Raw genomic sequence first — 20,993 nt, 5'->3', positions numbered from 1 at the left:
GGTCTCTGAAGCCATGAAGTTGAATACCAAGGGCCTAGAAGAGTGGAGATCGATCGTAAATTGTTTTAATGTTTCGAACATCAATAATTCAGAAGGGATATCGCCTGGGTCTATTTCAAATCTACTTTGAAATTCTGTTATTAGTCAAGCATTTTATAAAATTACTGTAGACACCCATGGTCCACAAATTAATGGATAGGGTAATTCATAGGTTAAGAAATCAAGTTCAAATTTAAGAACCACGAAATTAAAATGACCAACTGAAAAACCTTGGAATGAAATCATTAGGCCTTGTCGGAAAAGAAAATCTGCTTTTTCGCAATCTGTGCAGTGACTAATTGGCGAAAACTACAAAAATGTCGTTAATTAACAAGCCTGCAATAATAAAGCGACACGAGGTCCTCAAATGCGTGCTTAGTGACGCATAAAATACCAAAACAGTTTACGAAGGGCCACTAAAGCGATTATGTCGCGGTTGCGTGACATAATTTAATCAGGCTCACGATATTATGTGAAAACAACTATTTTTCCAAATTCCCCAGACAAGCATGTTAGGACTGCTCAAATGTTATGGCATCGGATTCCATTACGTAAGAAATCATTTTCTTGAAAAGGCTTTCTAATTTTAGCCTTGAGGTCTTGTAGTGAGGAGTTGTATAACGTTGGTATTCTATGCGCAGACTGGTGGACGCGTGCCACAGTATCGCAATTCGTAGTCGGTACAAAATGGTGGACATTATGCAGTAATGTTTAATCAATAGTTGTAGTGAGGCCGGCACCGACTGACAGGTATCCGTAAAACTGGAAAAGCCCGAACATGATTCAGGATTATTTAGCACGGATTTTTCAAGATTCTGTCAAAAAGGAGTTACGCTGTCAACAGCGTTAAACATGGTTTTTGATATACATACAGGCGAAACAAGGATAACTTTCTCGTTCCTGTAATTAAGCAACATTTCACAATAAACTACCTTACATAACTACCAACAAGCTTGCGATTAGTAATTGAACACAAATCAACGTACAACCCTTTGACTTTGTTATGATGACGCTGAAGACATCGGTTGTCATCTTACAACACTGCTCCTTTGTAGTAATCGATGGGTCACGTGATTTACGTCAGATACAATTTAAATATAGGCGCCGGCCGGCACCCCTCACCCCGCCGGCCGGCCGGCGGCTTCGAAGCTCAATAACAGACATCCTACGGCACCAAAACTTGACTTAAAAAGCACAAAGCCTCGAGGACTGATGTATTTTACCTTCAATTCATCAGTCTCAAAACAAATTGGAAGCCGCTATTGACAGATAAAAGAGGTTACCTTCCGAATTGCCAGTTCTTATAATTTTTTGAGATTTTGACATACGATTTGAGATTAAAGTACAATTTAGGCCAGATAACAACGTAGGGCGTTTGTCTCCGCAGTCAGAGTAACAGCGTCGCCGGTCGAATTCGTGATGAGGACGATGGATTTGTCCACAGCAGCAGTGTTCCCAACCTGCAGGCAGAACGGGTGCGCGGCATGAGTGGCAGAAGCACTGCATCACCGAATCCCGAACGAGCCCTATCAGCATGGTGATGATCAAATTGACTATCTAACGTGTGACGGAGTCGCGGCGCGGCGCTGGCGGACTGCGCGACTCTCGCCCGGAAACTGAGCCACGCCGGGGGGAGGGCAGCCGGTCGATAGCTGCACCCCGCGTCCCGCAACCCCCGCCCTGCGGACCCACCCCTCAACCACCCCTTGCGCGCTACCGTCCCTAACTTGATAACCCGCACAAGAAAATAAGCCTACCAAATGGAAAAATAATGTCACCCATGACATGTATTACGAAGCCTCAAATGCATGTGAGGGTAAGAGAACCTTCTTAAAGTCTGATTTCCTGTATATCAGATCCCTTTTTCCGATTATAGAACGGAAAACGAAGAAGCTTGAGTGACAGCTAATATTCGAAGTTGCAGAAACTGATCAAGTGAGGCTTGGCAAATCTGGCCAAGAAATGGACACTTATGGCTCGAACAGGATGGATGTTAGTCACAATCGCACCTAGCAACTACAAGGCCTAGGGTCGGGGAAGACAAACTAATTTAAGAGCCACCCAGACTCGTACGGGTCTCGGCGGACTTCTCGCTCATAAAAACGCCGAGCTGTCGGGGGGCGGCGGGCGCGTGCGTGGGGAGGGCACGCGAGGGAGCCTCCATGCGGAGGTTCCGCCGCCGTCTCGGCGCCGCCACCCGCAGCCAATTAACAGCCGGCAACGCCACGCTGAATTTGTTTCGCCACTCGAATTGCTTCCGATTGATTTCCTGTTCTCAAAATCCATCACTGAATGGTTTCCTGGACACCTCTCATGTGATCAACACTGTCTCAATCACCCGGGGGATATTTTTGCAAAAAAGGCCAAAGTGAGGTTAAGTACAGAGTCCCGAAACAGCTAGCGAAACGGCTTACCTAGTCCAGTGCAAGAGAGAAATGAAATAGGAAGACTGCAGTGGTGATGGTGTCGTAACCCCGTGCACCGGTAACACGGGCTGTGGTGCGGCGGATCGATTCCGGCCAACAACCCCTAGGCTGCGTCCCCCTGCGGTAATAACTGGGAATACCAGGAGCGAGCCTTGTTCGGCCGGTGCATATCGGACAAGAACCGACAGAGCCTTGGAAATACCGTCGCGGCTGGCGTCCGCCTGGCTGACGTTACGGCCATTCGTGCCTAATGACAACTACTTGCGTTTCCCAGACCAGCTGATACCATAACCTACACTAATGTCGTGTAGAAACTTGTATAAGAAACAGGACTGCAGGACTACCCTTTGTTACTACATTAATAAGCAAATATACAAGAGTATAAGCAAAGGGACGACATAAAATCCCGACAATTTGCGAACACTCCATCAAAAGAACATGAAATTCAAGATAATGCGGGTAGTCCGTCTACCCTCGACGACTGCGTTCCATAGATCATATCACCGCAGTGATAAATTAGTTTCCTCAATAAAAGTTCGTCGTCGACTCAACGCCGAGAGGTGACTAATAAACTTTTCGGAGGCTTTCTGTCATAGCAAACTTGTGACATAAAATTAACTTAACAGACATCATTACTCGTATTCTTTTATGTGTAGAAACAAACTGATTACATAATATATGCGTGTCTTCTTTTATAGTGTTAGTTAGCAGTAAACAATAATGATTATGTAAATCAGTAAATCAAACCAGTTTTTATTAAATCATTTTAATAGTCGACAATATGGCGCCCACCGTGGGACAACAAGATTATTAATTCCAGCTTTGACGCCTTATTATGCGTGCAGCGCACGGCTGCAGTCATATTCAAGAGCGATGCAATGGCGATAATAATAAGTCCTTTTTTATATGAAGTGATATATTACTTCCATTGGTCTTAGTTAAAGCAGTGTAAATCAGCATTAAAACTGAATGTAAACATGAAAGTTTCTAATTCCCATTTATAATGTCCCGTCTTATTGCTAATGCTTGCTATTATTATAAATAGTTTTTATGCGTTATTTCCCGTCTTTCAATTTCTTACATACATAAAAGTGAAAAGATCGTTGTAAAGTGAAACCACGACCATAATGTTCAATGGGATTTCAAACCATTGAAATGGTACACTTAGGATAAAATGGTTAATAATCCGCCATCAGTGGCCACGATCTCAGCACCGGCGACTTACAACCTATAGGAATGTAGCTTTGTCCCTCTCCAGAGCGGCAACAAGTTGGGTCACGTGCCGGCTGGATTTGGTTGAGAATATAATTCGGAGCCAGCGGCGCGCGTCCGCCTGCGACGGCAACAGTATCGATTTTGCCTTGTTTCAAGCAATGCTTAGACACCACCGACCCGGTATTTTGACGCAGACACAGCCTAACGCAGAGCCCAAGCCGACGTTGTCCCGCTGGATATTTTCGGCAATACACCCAAAGAGCTTCGTCCGCGTATGTCCACCCAGACATCCGGCGAAGCTTAGTATGTACGAGTAAGAGGCCGACATACGTGAGTTAAATAACTTGGAATGGTAACATATTGTGTACTGCGGATCGAGATACTGTAAGAAATATAAAGAGATTACGTGTTAATAGAGCTGCCAGTGCAGTGAACGCGTTGCGTGCTATAAATTTAAACAAAGTAATATTAATGGATGCGGGACACATTAAAGCCAATTAAAGGGGCGCCGTTGACAGCAGTAAAGAGTCAGCAAACAAAATAATGATAATTAAGGGTGCCTCCCGATTAGATATTAATTATGGAAACCACGTTCGGAGATAAGTAATCAGAGTTGAAAAGTTGCGTCATTAATATTGACTAGGTCTTATAAATTATTCAAATAACGCAGCTGTATTTCTTATTCGTATCGTTAGAAATTTCTGTATAGGTAATGATAATATGTGTACGAAATATTGAAAAGTACGTAACGGTGTATCTACCTGAGACTTTATAATAATTAGGAAAGATTTGTAAAACAAAACCTATTTAGGTCTCTTCAGAAGAATACCAAAGCATATGGAAGATATAGATTACATCCAATTTTAGGTTGTAAAAAGGAGAGCTTAGCAATGATTTAGTGTCGATCTTAAATATTTGCGAAGAGATTGGATCGCCATATGGCTATCACTTACTGTGTTTGATTCCAAGCCATCTGGACCGTGCTAAAGTTTCAGAGAGTTTGAGAAGGAAAATTTGCTCGCAGAATTATTAAATATGTTTGCTGCCGAAAGATATTAATACTTTGTTCTTGAAGGTTGAAGGGCGCGACTTTAAATGTTCTTGATCAAATAAGGATACCGATGTTATGAATGCTTTAATAATTTCTATATAATATGTAATGTGAGAAAAGGGACAAAGGCCTTCTTTCTTTTGAAATGATAATATCCTGAAAATCATTTTAGATGTTCTGTAAGTTATGTTAGAGTTCTCTGAAACGTGTCTTTTTTTTATATTCACAGAAAAAGTCACGCAAGAAATCAGTCATCTGTATTATTCATAGAGTTTATTTTTTCTTATTGCAAATTGAGCGTTTCCAAACCACTTAAACAAAAAAGCGTGTTCAGCCGGCGTAACATTCAGATAGGCCGATCGCTTATCGCAGACATTAAGAAGTAATCCATAAGAAAGTAATATAGTTTTGGACAGACAGACATCCGTGGGTGGAACATCAATTCTATGCGGCATTCAATATCAAGGGGCAAATAGAGTGTCCGTATTGTAATGACCCTCCATGTGTGACAACATCTTTATTATATCCTATCACACCCCTTCTTTATACTTGATTTATTTTGATAGTTCTTTGATGGGATAACTTACTTTTACAATTGCTATAAAATAATCTAAATTGCATTTCTTTTGTAAACACGCGTACAAAGTAAGGGTTAGATTATCCTTAGTCCAGCCGTAATCCACGGCTGCAGGTAGCCGTAACTTTACGCAAACGGACTTCCCTTAATGCAATAAAAGAGGTTCAAGGCACGACCGTCGCCGACAAAAGCTGTAAAGAGAATGACACACGCACATGGATCGATCAAGGCCAGACGCTTTGCACGATTAAGACCTTTTTGTACATGTGCGTTTCCTTTATTATCTGGAGCCTTTCTTTGTATAATCTCGAGACTAGGGCTCGTCGGAGCTTTGCGAATTCCGTGTTCAGTGTTACATTCTCAAGGTGAGAACTATACCTACGGCTGAAACACCTCGCCGTCTCAAGGATACCCGGAAAATCAATAAGGATAGAACGAGTATAGGATCTCAATGATGCGAAATAAAGATTGATTGAAGTTGGAATAAATTGGAACGGCGGTTAATGTGAAGCCAAAAACCGCAATGTCTCAGAGGATGAAACTTTAGAACCGAAGCCATATGTAGTCTGGTCGCGGTTAATTGCCAAGGTCTGACGCATTAATTGACCGATAAACGGCTTTTCATGTTGAACCCTGATAATACGCTTACCTAATAACACTGATTGCTTACATAACTAGAAGGCATTGACCCCAACGTACAAGGAAAACAAATAGATCTTATTCACCATGGAGGTTCGTACTTATATCACAATTTTCGATAATGTTGAAAGAATATTTTTCAAAATCGGTGACGCAGCGCCAGAGATGACTTCCTAAAACCTCACAAACTATCTCTATAAATAAATTCTTTGAACTTGAATTAATAGCAACCGCCTACGTTTTTGTGTAAAGTTTTTATTCGATGTACTGAACTAAATTGCGAGTATGACGAATCAGGATAACGGTGTCTTTGTTTGAAATATCATGTTTTTCTGGCCTCGTTGCATACATTAGTTTTATTCTTTGTTTATATGTATTATCTGCATAATATGTATCACACTGTAATATATTATAATTCTTTGTTTTTATTTCTTTAATGAGTCATTGACATCAACTTCTTTAAGAAATGGAAAGTACAGCTTATCATGTGCAAGTAATTAGTTGACTGACACTACATAAAGTATAATATTACTTTTGTAACCTGAGATAAGTGAAGAGCTTGCAATTGGATACACTGCAATATCTACTTACATACTACAAAGACCCTTGTAAGTATACTAGGCTTTCATGTCCTTCGTTACTTCCTATTAAATCTTCAAGGATTGCCAATTAAAGGGCAAAAGGAAAACCTTTGAAGAGTGTACCTCTTTTGATTTTTCAGCAACCAAAGCTGACTATTCCAACATAAAAATCATAAGTGGAATAAGAAGTGCGTTGCTTACCATCCTTATGTAAAAAAGATAGATCAAAAGAACATGAAGATCCTAGATATAACAAGCGTATGTTTTCTTAAATCCTCTTGTAGACGCATATTTTACGAGTCGCCGGGCCGCGGCAGGGGGATCGAGGTACTCGCAGTAATAAAACTTAAACCATGAATACGAAATTACTAGAAACAGACAAGAAATATTACTTGTAAGCACAAGTAGAATTTGAAATAGAAATGAACTTGACTAATTTATGTTGGTTTTGTTATTTTAGACTGCAATAGCAATAAGACACGGGAGAAATAAATGATGATATCTTCGAAGACAAGATAGTAATGTCACATGTTCTCCAGTTAAACATAGATCAAAGGTCTGATTCCAAACATTTTTCTGCCCGTAAAATCTTTTTCGAAACGTCCAGCACGGTTTCCAGAAGTAGGTCTCATGGAGAAGAACTTGAATCTCGAACCTCATCTCTCGCACTCATTGACTTTACTAATTTGCTTTCAGAATGTGGTTTACATACGAGCACCGCTTGCCAGAGCGTGTTAACGATCGCTGATCAGTGACCCGTATGTTCTAGAATGCAGCGAACTTCAGCTTAGCTGTAATTGAACCAAGTCTAGCGTAAAATGTTGAGGTCTCATCAGCTTTACTAAGTGGCGTATTGAAATTCCGAGGAAGCGGAAACTAGATGCTTTAATCACAAGTCAAATATTTTTGGAACAAGGCTAGTGGATCATACCATTCATATATCGAGGAAACGAATAATTATATAGCAAGGCTTCAATCTCACAAGACAGCTAAGATATCGCAATTTGCCGATGACTATCCGGAAAAACCAATGCTTCAGCATTTTTCAGCCAAGCATCGGGAAAATTGTATCAGACCATTGTTCACGGAATTTTCTATGAATGCCGTCGTAAAAACTAACTTTAACATGTAGATAGAAGCTAGATCATGGAGTATTAATAAGTAATAGGCAAGTTATTAAAAAAAACTTATCAAGAAATCTAAGCCAACTAATTTTAAAATTCAATATCGACACTAAAACGAACACGTCTATCCTACCAACTTATGACATCCTGGTACTAAATGTAGAGCCACAATTTTGCATGGACAGATGTCTGCAATATCTGGCGCGGATGTCCTGACATTCGTGCCCGTGAGCAAAGCCAATAAATATCACCCAGTATTGATTTTGTATCGCGTCTGCCTGAACTCTGTATTATACAAGTTTCGGCCTGTCTAGATTTACATTATGATACAAGCACTAAGAGTGGTAAGTATCTAAGATTGGATGTGGGATTCAATTAGATAAAGAGGTAATTTTGGGTTGGTATGTTTAGTCATTTTCTTTTATTAAGGTTTGAGTACCATTCCTGCAATTCTGCAGAGCGCTGGTACGCTGATTAACATGTTATTTATTTTATTACTTCTGATATCATTATTATCGGTATCAATCAATCAATTTAAAATACCTTTGGTGACAAAGTCGTGAAACATTTTCATAAGCCAGTGATAATACAGGCGAGTTACTACGAACGAGGGTGACTCAAAATTCTAAGAACAATTCTATATCGATTAGCTTTGACAGACTTTACAGGCATGTATGCAATAAATTACTTTTATTTCACTTGTTGTTACGCTATACGCTAGATTTCAATAATTTATCTATCTACTGATTTTATCACAGATAGAAAATTGTATGGAGCTATGACCCCAAAGAACTTCTCTATCCAAGACCTCTTAACGCCACTGAAAATGCAGTGTACGGATGAAACAGTCTGCCTTCAACTCGCCAAGAAGAAAAAATGTCAAAAATCTCAAGTAGGTAAAACAAAAGACGGATATGTTATTGAAATCAGCAAAAAGACGAACAGGGCAGAAGTGCAATGTGTACCAGTAGAAGATTTGCGACATACCATAAAAAATAAACAAAATCTTGTACATTTTAATGTCTAAAATGATACTACACGGAGACATAAGTGACAAATCGTTGTTTCAGATTTATTTCAGCCAGTTCAGCATTAGTAACTTGGTAAAGAAGACAAATGACTTACAGAAAATGAAAATACAATTTGGTGACTCACAGGACGGGATACATAAATAAATTCCATCCTAAACTTGAAAGGACTAGGCGATTACTATAATGTGTATCTGAAAATAACCTCATACACTTTTCTTATTGGACTTTTGGCGTACCTACTTGATAATTCTAGGGACATATATCATTTCGTGTATTGCCTTTAGAAACCTATCAGGTTTTTAGGGTGGTAAATAATCTGCAAATGTTTCTAGAGGCTCGAAGGATCAAAATGGCAGGACATTGATACTTCTTCAAATACGTCAACATTTTATTTATTAAGTTTATTTGCAAGAAAAACAAATTACTAGGACCTGACTGATAACCTTTGTTGGTATATAATGTAATGTATAACACGTAATAAAAAAACTTATGCATATGATAAAGTACCTTCACCCTAGGGCATTGCCTCTAAAATACTTGAACCGAATATAAAACCATTTCTTGGGAAGCCACCAACACGGCAGTTAGGAAACTATTGATTTAGAATTAAACGAATTTACAATTGAGACTTCGTTCTGGTTGACTGAAAACGGAATTTCGAAAGGCCAATTATTCATAGTTTACGTTAGTACTTCTAAAATATTCAAGTCTAATATTTATTTTTGTAACTAAGACGTTCTTCTTGTATTTTTCAGATTAACTGAAATTCACGTCTATTTTAAACTAATGCACGTTTTGCGTTATTCTACCTGCATTCCTATCTGGATTGATCGAAGATAACCGTCTTCCGCATCCGCGTTTTCAGCCGCATGCAATATGAATCTACGTATATAAGTTTATTTTGGAGATTAAAAGTATCTCATCACTATCCATGTTTGTTTCTATAGCACCTAAGTATCTTCTTTCATTACTTTTAGCCTGAAAGACTAAAAATATTGATCCACCTTCAAGCTTAAAGCATTTTAATACACAAAGCTCAAGACTTAAAGTCGTAAAACTTGTATAAGTATTCAAAAATCCCTCGGTAGAATATCGGGGCCCTAAATATACCTTAAGTACATTCAGCAGTCTAGATAAGGAACTTGTAGCATGCAGTCTGGTACGGCATTAAACACGAAAGTTCCTTGGGGCCTGTTTAACATAACACCATATGCCGTATCTATTTCTGAAATGCATATCCTGCAGTACGTACACAGTTATAGTATGTATAAGACGATTTCAACACTTCTAAAGAGCAAGGAGGGTTAAAATTTGCTAATGCAGTGAATTTTGCAATCGATGCATCTAGTGTGCTTACGCCAATGAATGCTCTGTTTAGCCACAAAACAGAAGATAATGATCTCCCCAAATTGCTTTACAGAAAATCCGATAGTTACGAAACAGTTTCGGTGCCTCAAATTACTTTGCTGAATTCACACTTTTTTGCAGCGGTGTTCAGCAATATTTGATTCATCTGTATACGTTGTACCGTTGTGTACAGCACCGCTAGGCAATGGCTATGTAGGCTCTGCATACTATAGATTATTCACCCCGGCACCACTCGCTTAGGTCATGCGCAATGAATCTAATGAAATGTTTTGGGCACCATCCAAATTTTCCGACTCAACAGAGTCTACACGAATTGAAATTTCATCTGATCAAAAAAATACGCAGTTTTCCTTTGTGTGAGAGAATTTATCTGTGGCGTCTGAAAGATGGAGCTTACTCGATGTTCTTGTTTAATAAATTCAAGGACGGAACAACTCGACTAGAGAGGTCTTTGTTGTACCGTGAGAGAACCGAGGTAGGTGAACTATTTCCACGCCAATTTCGTCTTGAGAAACAAACTTGGGAATTTAGTAATTTAGCTCGAAGAATTCTGCAATAACAGTGCGTAGTTAGATGACCTTACACGAGGGCAGACTGCTAGTCCCTCATGAAAACAATAAAATGCCTACTAAAACCGCTACTAGGCCGGATTTATGACATCAATAAAGTTCAAATTAATGATCAACTCCGATGTACAACGGTGATAGGAGACTATGAAATGGTCTTTAAGATCGTCCGTCCCGGCTGTAGCTTTTAAGTAATAACTTTTTGTAGCGACATGGGACATTAGGTTCCTCACTTAATCAGATTTTTGTACAAACAGCCTGAGTTGCAAATAACTATGAAATTACTACTGGAGTTGGGCCAGAAAAGTAGTAATATCATTATATCATTTTTGTGCTCATCCTAAATCTCCCATGAGGCATCTACAGCACGCATAAACATAATTAAATCTAAATAAACCACAATTAGGAACAATTCAATCCAAAGTAAAATCTAAATCTCAATTGAAAGAACCGCGCATCTGGAAATAAATTTATTTACCGAGAACATGAAATTACCCAATAGAATTTACTTTGTCTTGGAACAGGAATGTAGTATAATCAAGTTACAACCAAACAAACATTTCTCCCGAAGTTTCACGATTCCAGCTTAGTATTATTAGTCCTTAAGTCTGCCGAGCAAGGCCATCGGCCGTTTGCCGTAATTATAGCGAACATGTGTTAGTCGCGTTTCTGCTAACCACTAAGCGAGGCGCCAACTAAACGCACCAAGTTTGATGACCCGAATGCATCGAATCTATTAGTCATGCCGATGCGAATTGCCACAATAGATCTCCCCCGATGAATAATGAATGTCAAAATGGAATTTCGGAGTACTGGGTAAGTGTGGAAGGCGTGGGCCGGCAAGTATCGCCCACGTCTTGCCTTTTCTGGGCAACGTACGCTCGAACAAGCTTTCATTGCGTGCAGCAAAGAGACCACAAAAACAACCCGGTCGCGGTGAGAACCTATATACTATAGAAAGCAGTGTAGGTGGACCAGCTCAGTTTGATTGCATTCAATTTTGCACATTGCTAAATCTTTATGTAAAATTATAATGATTGATTGCTGGCATGACTAGAAGAAAGTTTTTATTTCTAATCCATACTCATTACTGCGAAAAGGCCTTCCGGGGGAAACGCTCCGCTAAAAGCATTATTGATCGACAATAAAATCCTGGGGAAAAAACTATTCGAACCGCAACCGGTCAAATTAGATTGACCTAGCGTACGACCTAAGCCCCCTTGTTTAAATCAAATCAGGGAGGTACCGTAACAGCAACTCAATTTGCCAACTGAAAAGGTGTTCAATTGGCCTTCCTTTTCAGTCCATTTCCTTGTTATTGTAGATTCTTCAAACAAAGCCTTATTTATCGTAGGCACTATATTGGCATAATTTAATTCTTTTGCATTAAGATTTCTTGGTAATAATTAGGATGACTAAGAGAGATCTACGCAGTGGGTGGCATTACAAGACAAACGCATACAACTAGGTAGTAAATTATCATGTCTTATCTCATGATATCCGTACGTTGACTGGAATAATGTAGTTGTTTACGTTCCGTCATGGACAATGGTCAATATTTGCTTTAGGTGCGGCTTTGTGGGCCGAGGATTCCTATCATTGTCATGTTAATGTGTCGGATATCAACCAAATAGGGGGCTGCGTCGAATCCGCACTCTTTTACAAATGAACAAAGTTCCGCCCCGAAACGGCCCATTAAGCGGCTTGCTTCGAGATATTACACCGCCGTTGTATTGTATTGGAATTTACCTCCGCCTCTGGGGCTATTGCTCTTCGCTACCCACTTCCTGCGCTTTTAATCAACGCCACCCTCCGCGATCTGGGACCTCTTAGTGTCAATTTAATAACATTTTAAATTGAGCGTCAAATTTAAACATCGAAACCGTGTATCTGGGTGCAGATTTTTTTATTTAATAGTATCGTCGTCAGTTTTATAAAGCCTATTGTTGGGAGGATTTTTTCGGCAGTTTAATTAAGCTCCGGCTGGTTTGTTTACACCGGCCGTTCGCCGTCTCTAATGCGGTCAGGACAATAGAGAAAAGAAAATATTACACTTTCATGGACGATTAAGTGAGAACAATGGAAATTGTGAAGCAGAAACTGGAGTGCTCATTACGCTGCTTTTAGTCGGTTTTAAAAGAAGTAAACTGTTTAATTTCAAACAATTTAAGCAGCTTAAAAAAGTATAAAGGTAAACTAAGCCTCGGATCCTATGTAAACAAAGGAGGATCCTTCGTAAGAACGCCGGAACTGTGAACAAGTTTCTTTACAAGTCGACAACGAACCGATTTACATATGACGCCGGTAGTTTGCGTGCTAGCCGTCTTACGTGCCCTACAAGGATACGCATTACAAACTTGAAACTTCAAAATATGGCATAAACTCGTTATGTAGGAAGAGGTCGAGATGCGTGTGAGTCATCTCAACGGTTGCATTGTCCTTGCGAACCGCCGTTGGTTTGAACTGAGGATGACACACGCCCACAAAAAATAACTTTCTTACTGGCCACAGCCGGTAATTGGAACTCGTTTAACGGTCGCGATAATGACAAATTGCGAACTTCGTCGAGCACAAATTGCTGTTGGTTATTAAAATATTAACCGACTCCCAATTAACTAGTTAGAGGAGAGCGTTGAACTGTGCCATTGTAATACAGAGGTACATTTCTGATTTATTGTTATTTCCAGACATAATAAACGAATGAGTTATGGCGACAGTGTTTAATTAAGTAATTAGAACGATAAGTGCAGTCTAGATTGTTATTATGCAGCTTTTATATTCATAGACATTTTTTATCCAGGTGAGAAATGGGTCATGTCTCCCTCGGGAGAACCATCAAGCAGAAAATGCGATCGTTATAAAATCTATGGACAGCTGCAACTAAAAACCGGTTTTCTAAAATTGCAACGAACTGCAAAGGTCGAAGAACTTAAGATAGAGGTGGTACAAAGACAAATGACATACATTTTATGGGGGTGCATAAATAGGACTTTTTTTTATTATGTAAAGGTCTAGCAACCTGGGCTGTGAACTCGGATACCACCTGCAAACTGTTGCAATTAGAAATATTTTAACCATTGGCACCTTGATGAAGGCGTTTTTATTTTCTTTGCTTAGAAGTAAACTCGACTTTTTACCCGCATACTCCTAAACGTTCTCTAGCTTCTAATTTCCTTACCATAAGACGGGTACCTTTATATAATTATAGGAACAGTCAAAGAACGTTGTACAAACAACATAAAATTGGATACTAGCCGTTTCCCCGCGGTTTCACCTGCGTCCTGTGGGAATTACTGCCCGTACCGGGACAAAATATAGCCTATGTTACTCGGGAAGAGTGTAGCTTTCCAACAGAGAAGAGCTTTCAAAATCGGACCAGTAGTTTTTCAGTTTACCCTCTACAAACAAAAATATAAAAAAACTCTAGAATGGGAGCCAGTTTTCGTCGTGTTTTGATAATATGACAAATCTGTTATTTCAAAGGTCAATTAAATGACTCAAGCTGTTCTTAATTAGCCAGATTTGTTTGTAATTGTTTACTGCGAAATTGCTAGAACCAATGAACCGTTGTAGGAAATTCTTTAAATGGTGTTTCAGAGGTTTGAGGTTCGGTTGAGTGGGATTTCACGATTATGGGTGTTAGTAGGTAAGTATCAAGGTACCAACGGTATCAATTGTCGTATCTGGACGATTCTGAAGCTATGAGCTACTTACGCAATACCTTGGTTCTATCTTAATGATCTATTGAGCAGCCAAACAGTAATTGCCAAATTACCTTAGCCGCCCCGAAGTCGGCTTCTAGTAACATACCTACCTACATGATACAAGGCAAAATTTACGAAAAATAACACTACTGCGCATGCTCATGACATCGTATACAGACTTGAAGTTAAGAAATATAATGTTTTTTTTGTAGATTTTGATTAGCTTGAAACTAAAAATCACTACCCTGCTTAAGTCCAAAGAGGACCGAGTATTAATTCTTGGATATAAATAGGTGCATACGTAAACTACCCATGGGCAGGTAGGTCAAAATACCAACGATACCTACGAATAATGTCGTAAGGTCGTTATAACATTATTATAATGATGAGTTTTTGGAATTTCGATAACAAAAAGAATGAAATAAACTCGAATCTCATTTATTCAAACTCGGCTGCAAAACAGCACTTTTTGAACGTCAAAAAATATTTTTCCTCTCAAATTCTCAATCTTGAGAGTCATAAACAAGGAATAAGGAACCGATAGAAAGAACAGAGACAATGCACTCTTCGAAAAGTCGATGGCATAAAATGTTTATCTCCACTCCCCTACTTATGAACCTTCGTTTTAACACGCTTATTTGGGAAGTGGGATTAACGAACGCAACGATATTTAGATAATTTTATTAATACGTTCGTAAACTAATACATTATAGGTAAGTAATTAACTTTCGAGTAGGTAGGTAGGTACAATTTCCGAAAATTACTTAGGTATGAAGGTGAGTGTAAAAAATCTTAAAAAGCACGCAAATAATATCTAAAGAAGAACCACAAAACGTTATTATTTAAACGACGGTCAATATAATTTGTGTTGAGGTAGGCCGTCTGATTAGTCTAATAAGTACCTACGTACTTAAATTTAAATAGGTGTACTTAGAATAGGTAACTACGTAGTTTTTCAGTGGCATTCAATACCTTACTTACAACTTTTGGACATACCTAGATTATATTTTACATGGTTTATTTTAAATAGTGAAGTGAGTAACGCAATTCGTGGAATAGGTACCAGATACCTACCGCTTGAAAAAAAAACACTAGATTTCCAATTAAAAATAATGTTCATATATAAACTACGCTACACCATCTGTATAGCATTTACTTAATTAAATAAGTTCATCATTAAAAATAAATAGAACAATCGACAAAAAGTATTGATCGATAACGACGTTTATCAAATTAGATCCGTTGATCCTACAATAATGAACGTATAGTTATATTGAGCTGATTATTTAGCAGGATATTTCAAATAAAATCAAAATTAATAATCATCACTAAATAAATAAAGGAATTACTTACATTTAGCGGCTTCTACTTCCATGTTGTCTTTGTTTGAACTGACGAAGTTGGATAACAAAGAGTTCACACGTCCGCTTTACACAAAGGACTAACAAGTTTTAATTCAGGATATGTTCGATACAAAATCTTTATAACTTCTCTTATGCCGTTGAAACAGTTATTTTGAATCAAATTTAAACTAAAGAAAGACAGGATATGAGTTAATGGTAGACGTTTTCTTTCGTAAATGAAGTTTTCATAGATACTTTGACAAGCTGCTCGATGCAACTATCTGATTGGCTGAAATCAAATCTGGCGCTTTTGCGTTCGATCCATCGACCAAGTGATCTAGGAAGCTGCGTTTCATCAAGCGTAACATTGCGGAACAAAATGTAATGAAAAATACTTCAAATTAAGTGATACAATCGCGCAACAGTGAAGCATTTCGTATGAAAAATAATAAGACATTAATTTCAAATAGAAAATAAGATAACATTATGACAAACTAAATGCAAGTATAGTGACATCTAGTGGCAAAATGAATGAACAAGAAACGAATGGATTGTGTGAAAGCGACATCTAGTGCCGTAATTTTAAGTTCAAGTACAGCGCCATCTATGAAATATGTTTTTTACTTTCCTCATCATACATTACGGCCAAGTTGCACGGGGGTAAGCAGAAAATGAAAGATAAGGGTTTTCAGCTTGTAGTCTTATTCGTCCTCAAATTAAAACCATAGAACATTAAATTAAGTACCTAAACACATTGTTCATGTTATTTAGATTCTTTTATTATTTTGGTTTGAAGCAGATTGGTTCAAAATAAAATATAACATCTTTCATTGTGGTATTCTTATATAATTTAATAAATTAACAGTTCACTATATTCACTATTACATGAACGAATAAATATAATAATAAAAATATTTGTTTAAGTATAATAATTATGTAAAATACATATTTCCTACTATCCTTGACACCAATATAGGTAAATGATATTGTAAATGCGGTTGCATAGCTATTTTTGCAAAGGTTTGATTACACTTTGATTACGAAAGTTATTTTTAAGTCAAGAGTACAATTTATATGCACGTAACACGCAAATACATAGTGTACATACTTTCACAATCATTCGCACCAGTCAAATAGTAAGCGGATCTTTTCGCAGTAAATATTAATATCAACATACATTTATCTATTCGTATATCGTAATAAATCCTGTAAAATTTTGTGAATTTTCAAAAGTTTGTGATAATAAAGAGCTTCATAAAATGTCATATAAGTTACAATAAGTGGTAGATAAAATCTTTTTTGTCATAAAATAACAATATTAAGAAAAAGATAATAATTAAAAACTAAAACTAATGGACTTGGCCACTTTGATTCGTTGAACTAGCGACTAAAAATACTTTTTTAAAGTGCTCTATAGAAAAAATGCAGTAGGCCGTCATAGTGGAACACCATAATATGGCTATTTCACACAGTACATACATAAATCGACCAGCACATTTGCATTTTTTCTAACACCATTACAAAAAAATCATAATGCATTATAATTTAAAAAATACAAATTATCTCATTATTACTGACATTTTAAAATTTGGTAATGTACCCAATTTAATGTTTATACCTTTTAGAATCAATAATTTGGCAGACATCACTTTAATTTAAATTTAATTTAAAAAAAAAACAAAATTACTGTTTAATATTTCCTATTTTCAAAGATCCTTGAATCAGGACTCCAAGCGATCTTAGAAAATGGTCTGAGAGAGCTAACAATGACTTATGTGCAGATTTATCAGTATACAGCAATTGAGCCGAGGAATGTCGCCCACGCAATATTGTGGCAACAGTCTTGCTATCATTCAATACTTCTTGGTATTCATACTTCTTGCATTTTTATAATGAGGAAATATCGTCTGACGAAAAGCGATTATTGCGAAGAGTGGCAAGTGCTGGCCACAAAAACTGCTTCCAAATTCGATTCTATTGCCTGTATGCTGCGTGGGCGACGATCCTAATTCTACGCGTCACAAACAAAATCTGGAATAATTAAATACAAACACAAAAGAGACAATAATTTTGTCACACAAGAATAATTATAGTGATTATGTCATTTACCAAGAACATTGAACAAAACGATGAGCTTAATGTTACACAGATAAATGTAAATGTGGACTCATACTTCATTTAAGGTAATTAAGCGTAAAATATTTTATGAGACTTCTTTGAAAAGGTACAGTACAATCTCTAAAGTGGGATTATAAAAGTAAAAATATTTCCTAGGTTTACTAATGGAAATTTTTGAGTATTATCCTAATAAATTAAAAACAACTAGTACAGGTGTACTAAACAAGAGCTTGGACAGTTAAATGGACAACTCGTTGGGGCATCGCAAGGCTATTTATTTTGCATCTAATGGCAGTGTTCCATTTGCCCAGCCAAGATATACATTGTTACAACAAACAATTAGTTTATCTAGCAAATATTAAATCACTATGGTCATTTACCAAAAAGTGGTATACAAACTGTGCCTTTTTCTTATCAATGACTTGTTTATTTATCCTGGACTGTGGCTCTTGCGTTTGGTTCGGATTGTCCCTGAGGAAAATGGCGCCGAACAATGTCGACAATGTTTTCGAGTCGAGCCCGTTTTCAGCACTGTGCTGTAGAGCCTCTTGCAGGAATTCACATAAGTACAGAAAAACATTCTTCCTGAATTCTGGCAGCTCCATAATAATTTGTTTGCATTGCAAGTAATTTGCTGATGCCCTCAAGCACACTGACTGAAGATTATAAGGAATGATGGGGTCTGCAGTACTTTCCAAAAGCAGTAACAATGCCTCAGCTACAGAGTGGATACTCCCAGGTATTGGGTCTATGGAGCCACTGTCTAACCAGTCTCTGATCTGCAGTATTTCTGAATGAAACCCAGGCTGCTCAAACAAGTTGGGTTCCTTCAAGCCATGCAGATAAATGTGGTCAACTAAGAACCAAATCTCTTTGGGGATGGAATATGTGGACTGGTTAGAGACACAGGAATCCCTTTTATTTTCAAGCTCAATTAATTTCCCTACAGGCACCTCTTTTATTGGCATATTGAGGTTCACTAAAACCTCTATCGAGCACCCGAAGCAACTTCTTTGGTATGTTCCGTTTATGGTTATAAATATATCTTTGCCTCCATACAAATGAAGTACCAGAATGTCATAGAGTTTGTCTGTCCCAGCATTCATTTTGCAAGCTGATGTCTTATTTATGAGCACCTTGAGTTGAATTTCACATGTCTCTTCAGCACAAATACATTTTTTGTATGGTTCCACAATCAGCCAGTCCTTACAGAAGCTAGTTTCATCTAATTTCTTTATGAACTCAAACTCCACAGGCAGTTTTCCAATGTTCTTTATAGTGATTGTTCTCACTTGCAGTTCTAAGTAGCGGACCGTCTCAAAATCAATTTCAGTTCTATCAACCTTCACTTGAGGAATCAATTCATTTTCCATTTTATCCAATTGCTTTATGACTTCTTCGTAAACCTTCCTGTATTTCTCTTCATCTATTATTTTAATTGAGGAGTTGAATATAGCTGATACTGGTTTGTGGTCACTGATGTTCAATGATGGATGGCTCCTGTAACCCAGTTGTGTGATGTTATCTCCTTTCCAGAATATTCTGTCACACCATGCGGGGGCTCTGTTCTTCTCGCTGGAGTCCCAGTTGTCTGTCCCAGGGTCATACTTGTAGGTGGGCTTGAAGTTGATATCACCTTCAGTATATCCAGCAAACACATTATTGGCTTTATGTTGCTGTTTTAGTTGGTCCCATTCCAATACGGGTGCAAAAGTATTCTCATTACACAACTTTTTGACTGTAGTAGGGTCTAATTCTGTGATGCGGTAGTTTAAGTCTCCCAGCCAGTACACATGGTCATGGTCTTTAATGGCTTTAGGAAGCTGGTTGGCCTGCACAAACCTGGTCCTGTTGCAGATGTCTCTGAAGTCTTGATTCCTTCTCTCAAACTCCTCCACATGGGCTGCCAAGTGAGAGTTGACAAAGCACATGGATGTGCTGTGTAGGTCAAACCTAATGGATACTCCACCTTTGTTCCCCATCTTCCCCATGATACCAGTCCCCACAGTGTCGCACACCACATTACGCACATGAGAGAAGTGCTTCTCTTTTATAAGGACTATCAGCATCATGCCAACCAGTCTTACTTTCTCCACTTTCACATATTTGGCTCTCCTATCAACAAAACTTACGACAGCATTGTACCATTCATCTTCTCTGAAGGTTTGATCAAATAAAAATGTCTCCTTAGACAGGTCCAGCTCCTGGAAGCCAACAGCATAGATGTCAGGGGGTTCCTTGTCAACACTCAGCCACCCCTTGAGAGGAATCACAGGAGATTTGTCATTTACATTCCATGTCCCACAGAAAATGGAAAATTTCTTTGTAAATGTGTACTCATATTCCTTGTCAGACATTTTGTGCTTGATGAGGCTCTCCCTGATGGCGACGGGCGCCGAGCTCTGCGTGTGCGGCACACCACCCGGCAGCGCCATCGTGTGCGTCAGAATGTCGTTATCTATCTTCCCACTGTATTTCTTGAGCCACACAAACTCTGGCTGGGTTGGCACTTTGTTCACAGCTTCTATACCTCGGAACAGATCGTCGACGAAGTTGTCGACGCGCGGGGTCATCTGTATTTCAAACTTATACTTATTACTACGAGATTGGAGATTCAGGTACAGTATGGCCTCGGGGTCGGAAGGTTTGTTGTCAATTTCACATTTGAAACTCTTATCTATCGGCAACACGATTTCGATAGATAAATCCGTGAAGGACTTTGGCGGATAGCATGACGTAAACAAGCAGAATACTGCCTTTTCATCGCCAAACTCGACGATCGCCAGTAGCCGATCCTTTTTTACCCATTCGGGATGTAATACTTTGGCGTCACACAGGAAAGCTGTAACGCGTTCGCTGGATAGGAACTTTTCCTGTACCACAGACTTTATCTCGTCGTGATTCATGGTGTTTCATTAGTTTGTTTCGTTCCACTTTTCACATTACATCGATATTGTTCGATGTTCATGTAAATTCGATTCATTGATTGACAGATAGGCAAAATAATTTTGTTTGACACTGACACATAGATCGCTCTCGTTCAGCAACATCAGACGATCAGCCTACGCGTGATCAAAAACAACTCGTGAAATAAAATATCACAATATCCTAATCAATTTAAACGAAACAGAACCCATTAGAAACTACGTGTTAATGCGTACGAAGGCAATTAGAGACTTCAGTGGTATTAGAGATAAAGTAAAAATTAAAA

At 38.3% G+C, this 20,993-nt stretch overlaps 2 protein-coding genes across 4 annotated transcripts in view; both read right to left on the bottom strand.

The window, feature by feature from the left end:
* The window catches only part of Stai (stathmin), a 30,159-nt gene extending 14,251 nt beyond the window's left edge, over positions 1-15,908 (bottom strand). For 2 of the 3 annotated variants that reach the window (XM_021341429.3, XM_021341431.3), the window contains exon 1: positions 1,500-1,673. In XM_021341429.3, coding sequence (XP_021197104.1) covers positions 1,500-1,575 — 76 coding nt within the window. In that variant the 5' untranslated portion in view covers positions 1,576-1,673. Of the gene's footprint in view, positions 1-1,499; positions 1,674-15,674 lie in introns of those variants that run through there. The other variant, XM_021341430.3, reaches the window with a different exon arrangement.
* A 581-nt stretch (positions 15,909-16,489) lies between these two features.
* LOC110381194 (type II inositol 1,4,5-trisphosphate 5-phosphatase) lies at positions 16,490-20,818 on the bottom strand. Its single transcript, XM_021341434.3, has one exon. The coding sequence runs from the start codon at positions 20,686-20,688 to the stop codon at positions 18,127-18,129; it is 2,562 nt and encodes an 853-aa protein (XP_021197109.2). The 5' UTR covers positions 20,689-20,818; the 3' UTR covers positions 16,490-18,126.
* Positions 20,819-20,993: the final 175 nt, after the last annotated feature.

The sequence above is a fragment of the Helicoverpa armigera genome, chromosome 6 (assembly GCF_030705265.1).
Source record: "Helicoverpa armigera isolate CAAS_96S chromosome 6, ASM3070526v1, whole genome shotgun sequence".
In the NCBI taxonomy this organism is placed as follows: Eukaryota; Metazoa; Arthropoda; class Insecta; order Lepidoptera; family Noctuidae; genus Helicoverpa; species Helicoverpa armigera.
The sequence above is the reverse complement of the archived record's forward strand: the minus strand, read 5'-3'. Positions and strand labels throughout refer to the sequence as shown.

Excerpts from the sequence above, each read along its gene's own strand:
- LOC110381194 (XM_021341434.3), bottom strand. The coding sequence starts at position 20,688 with ATGAATCACGACGAGATAAAGTCTGTGGTACAGGAAAAGTTCCTATCC.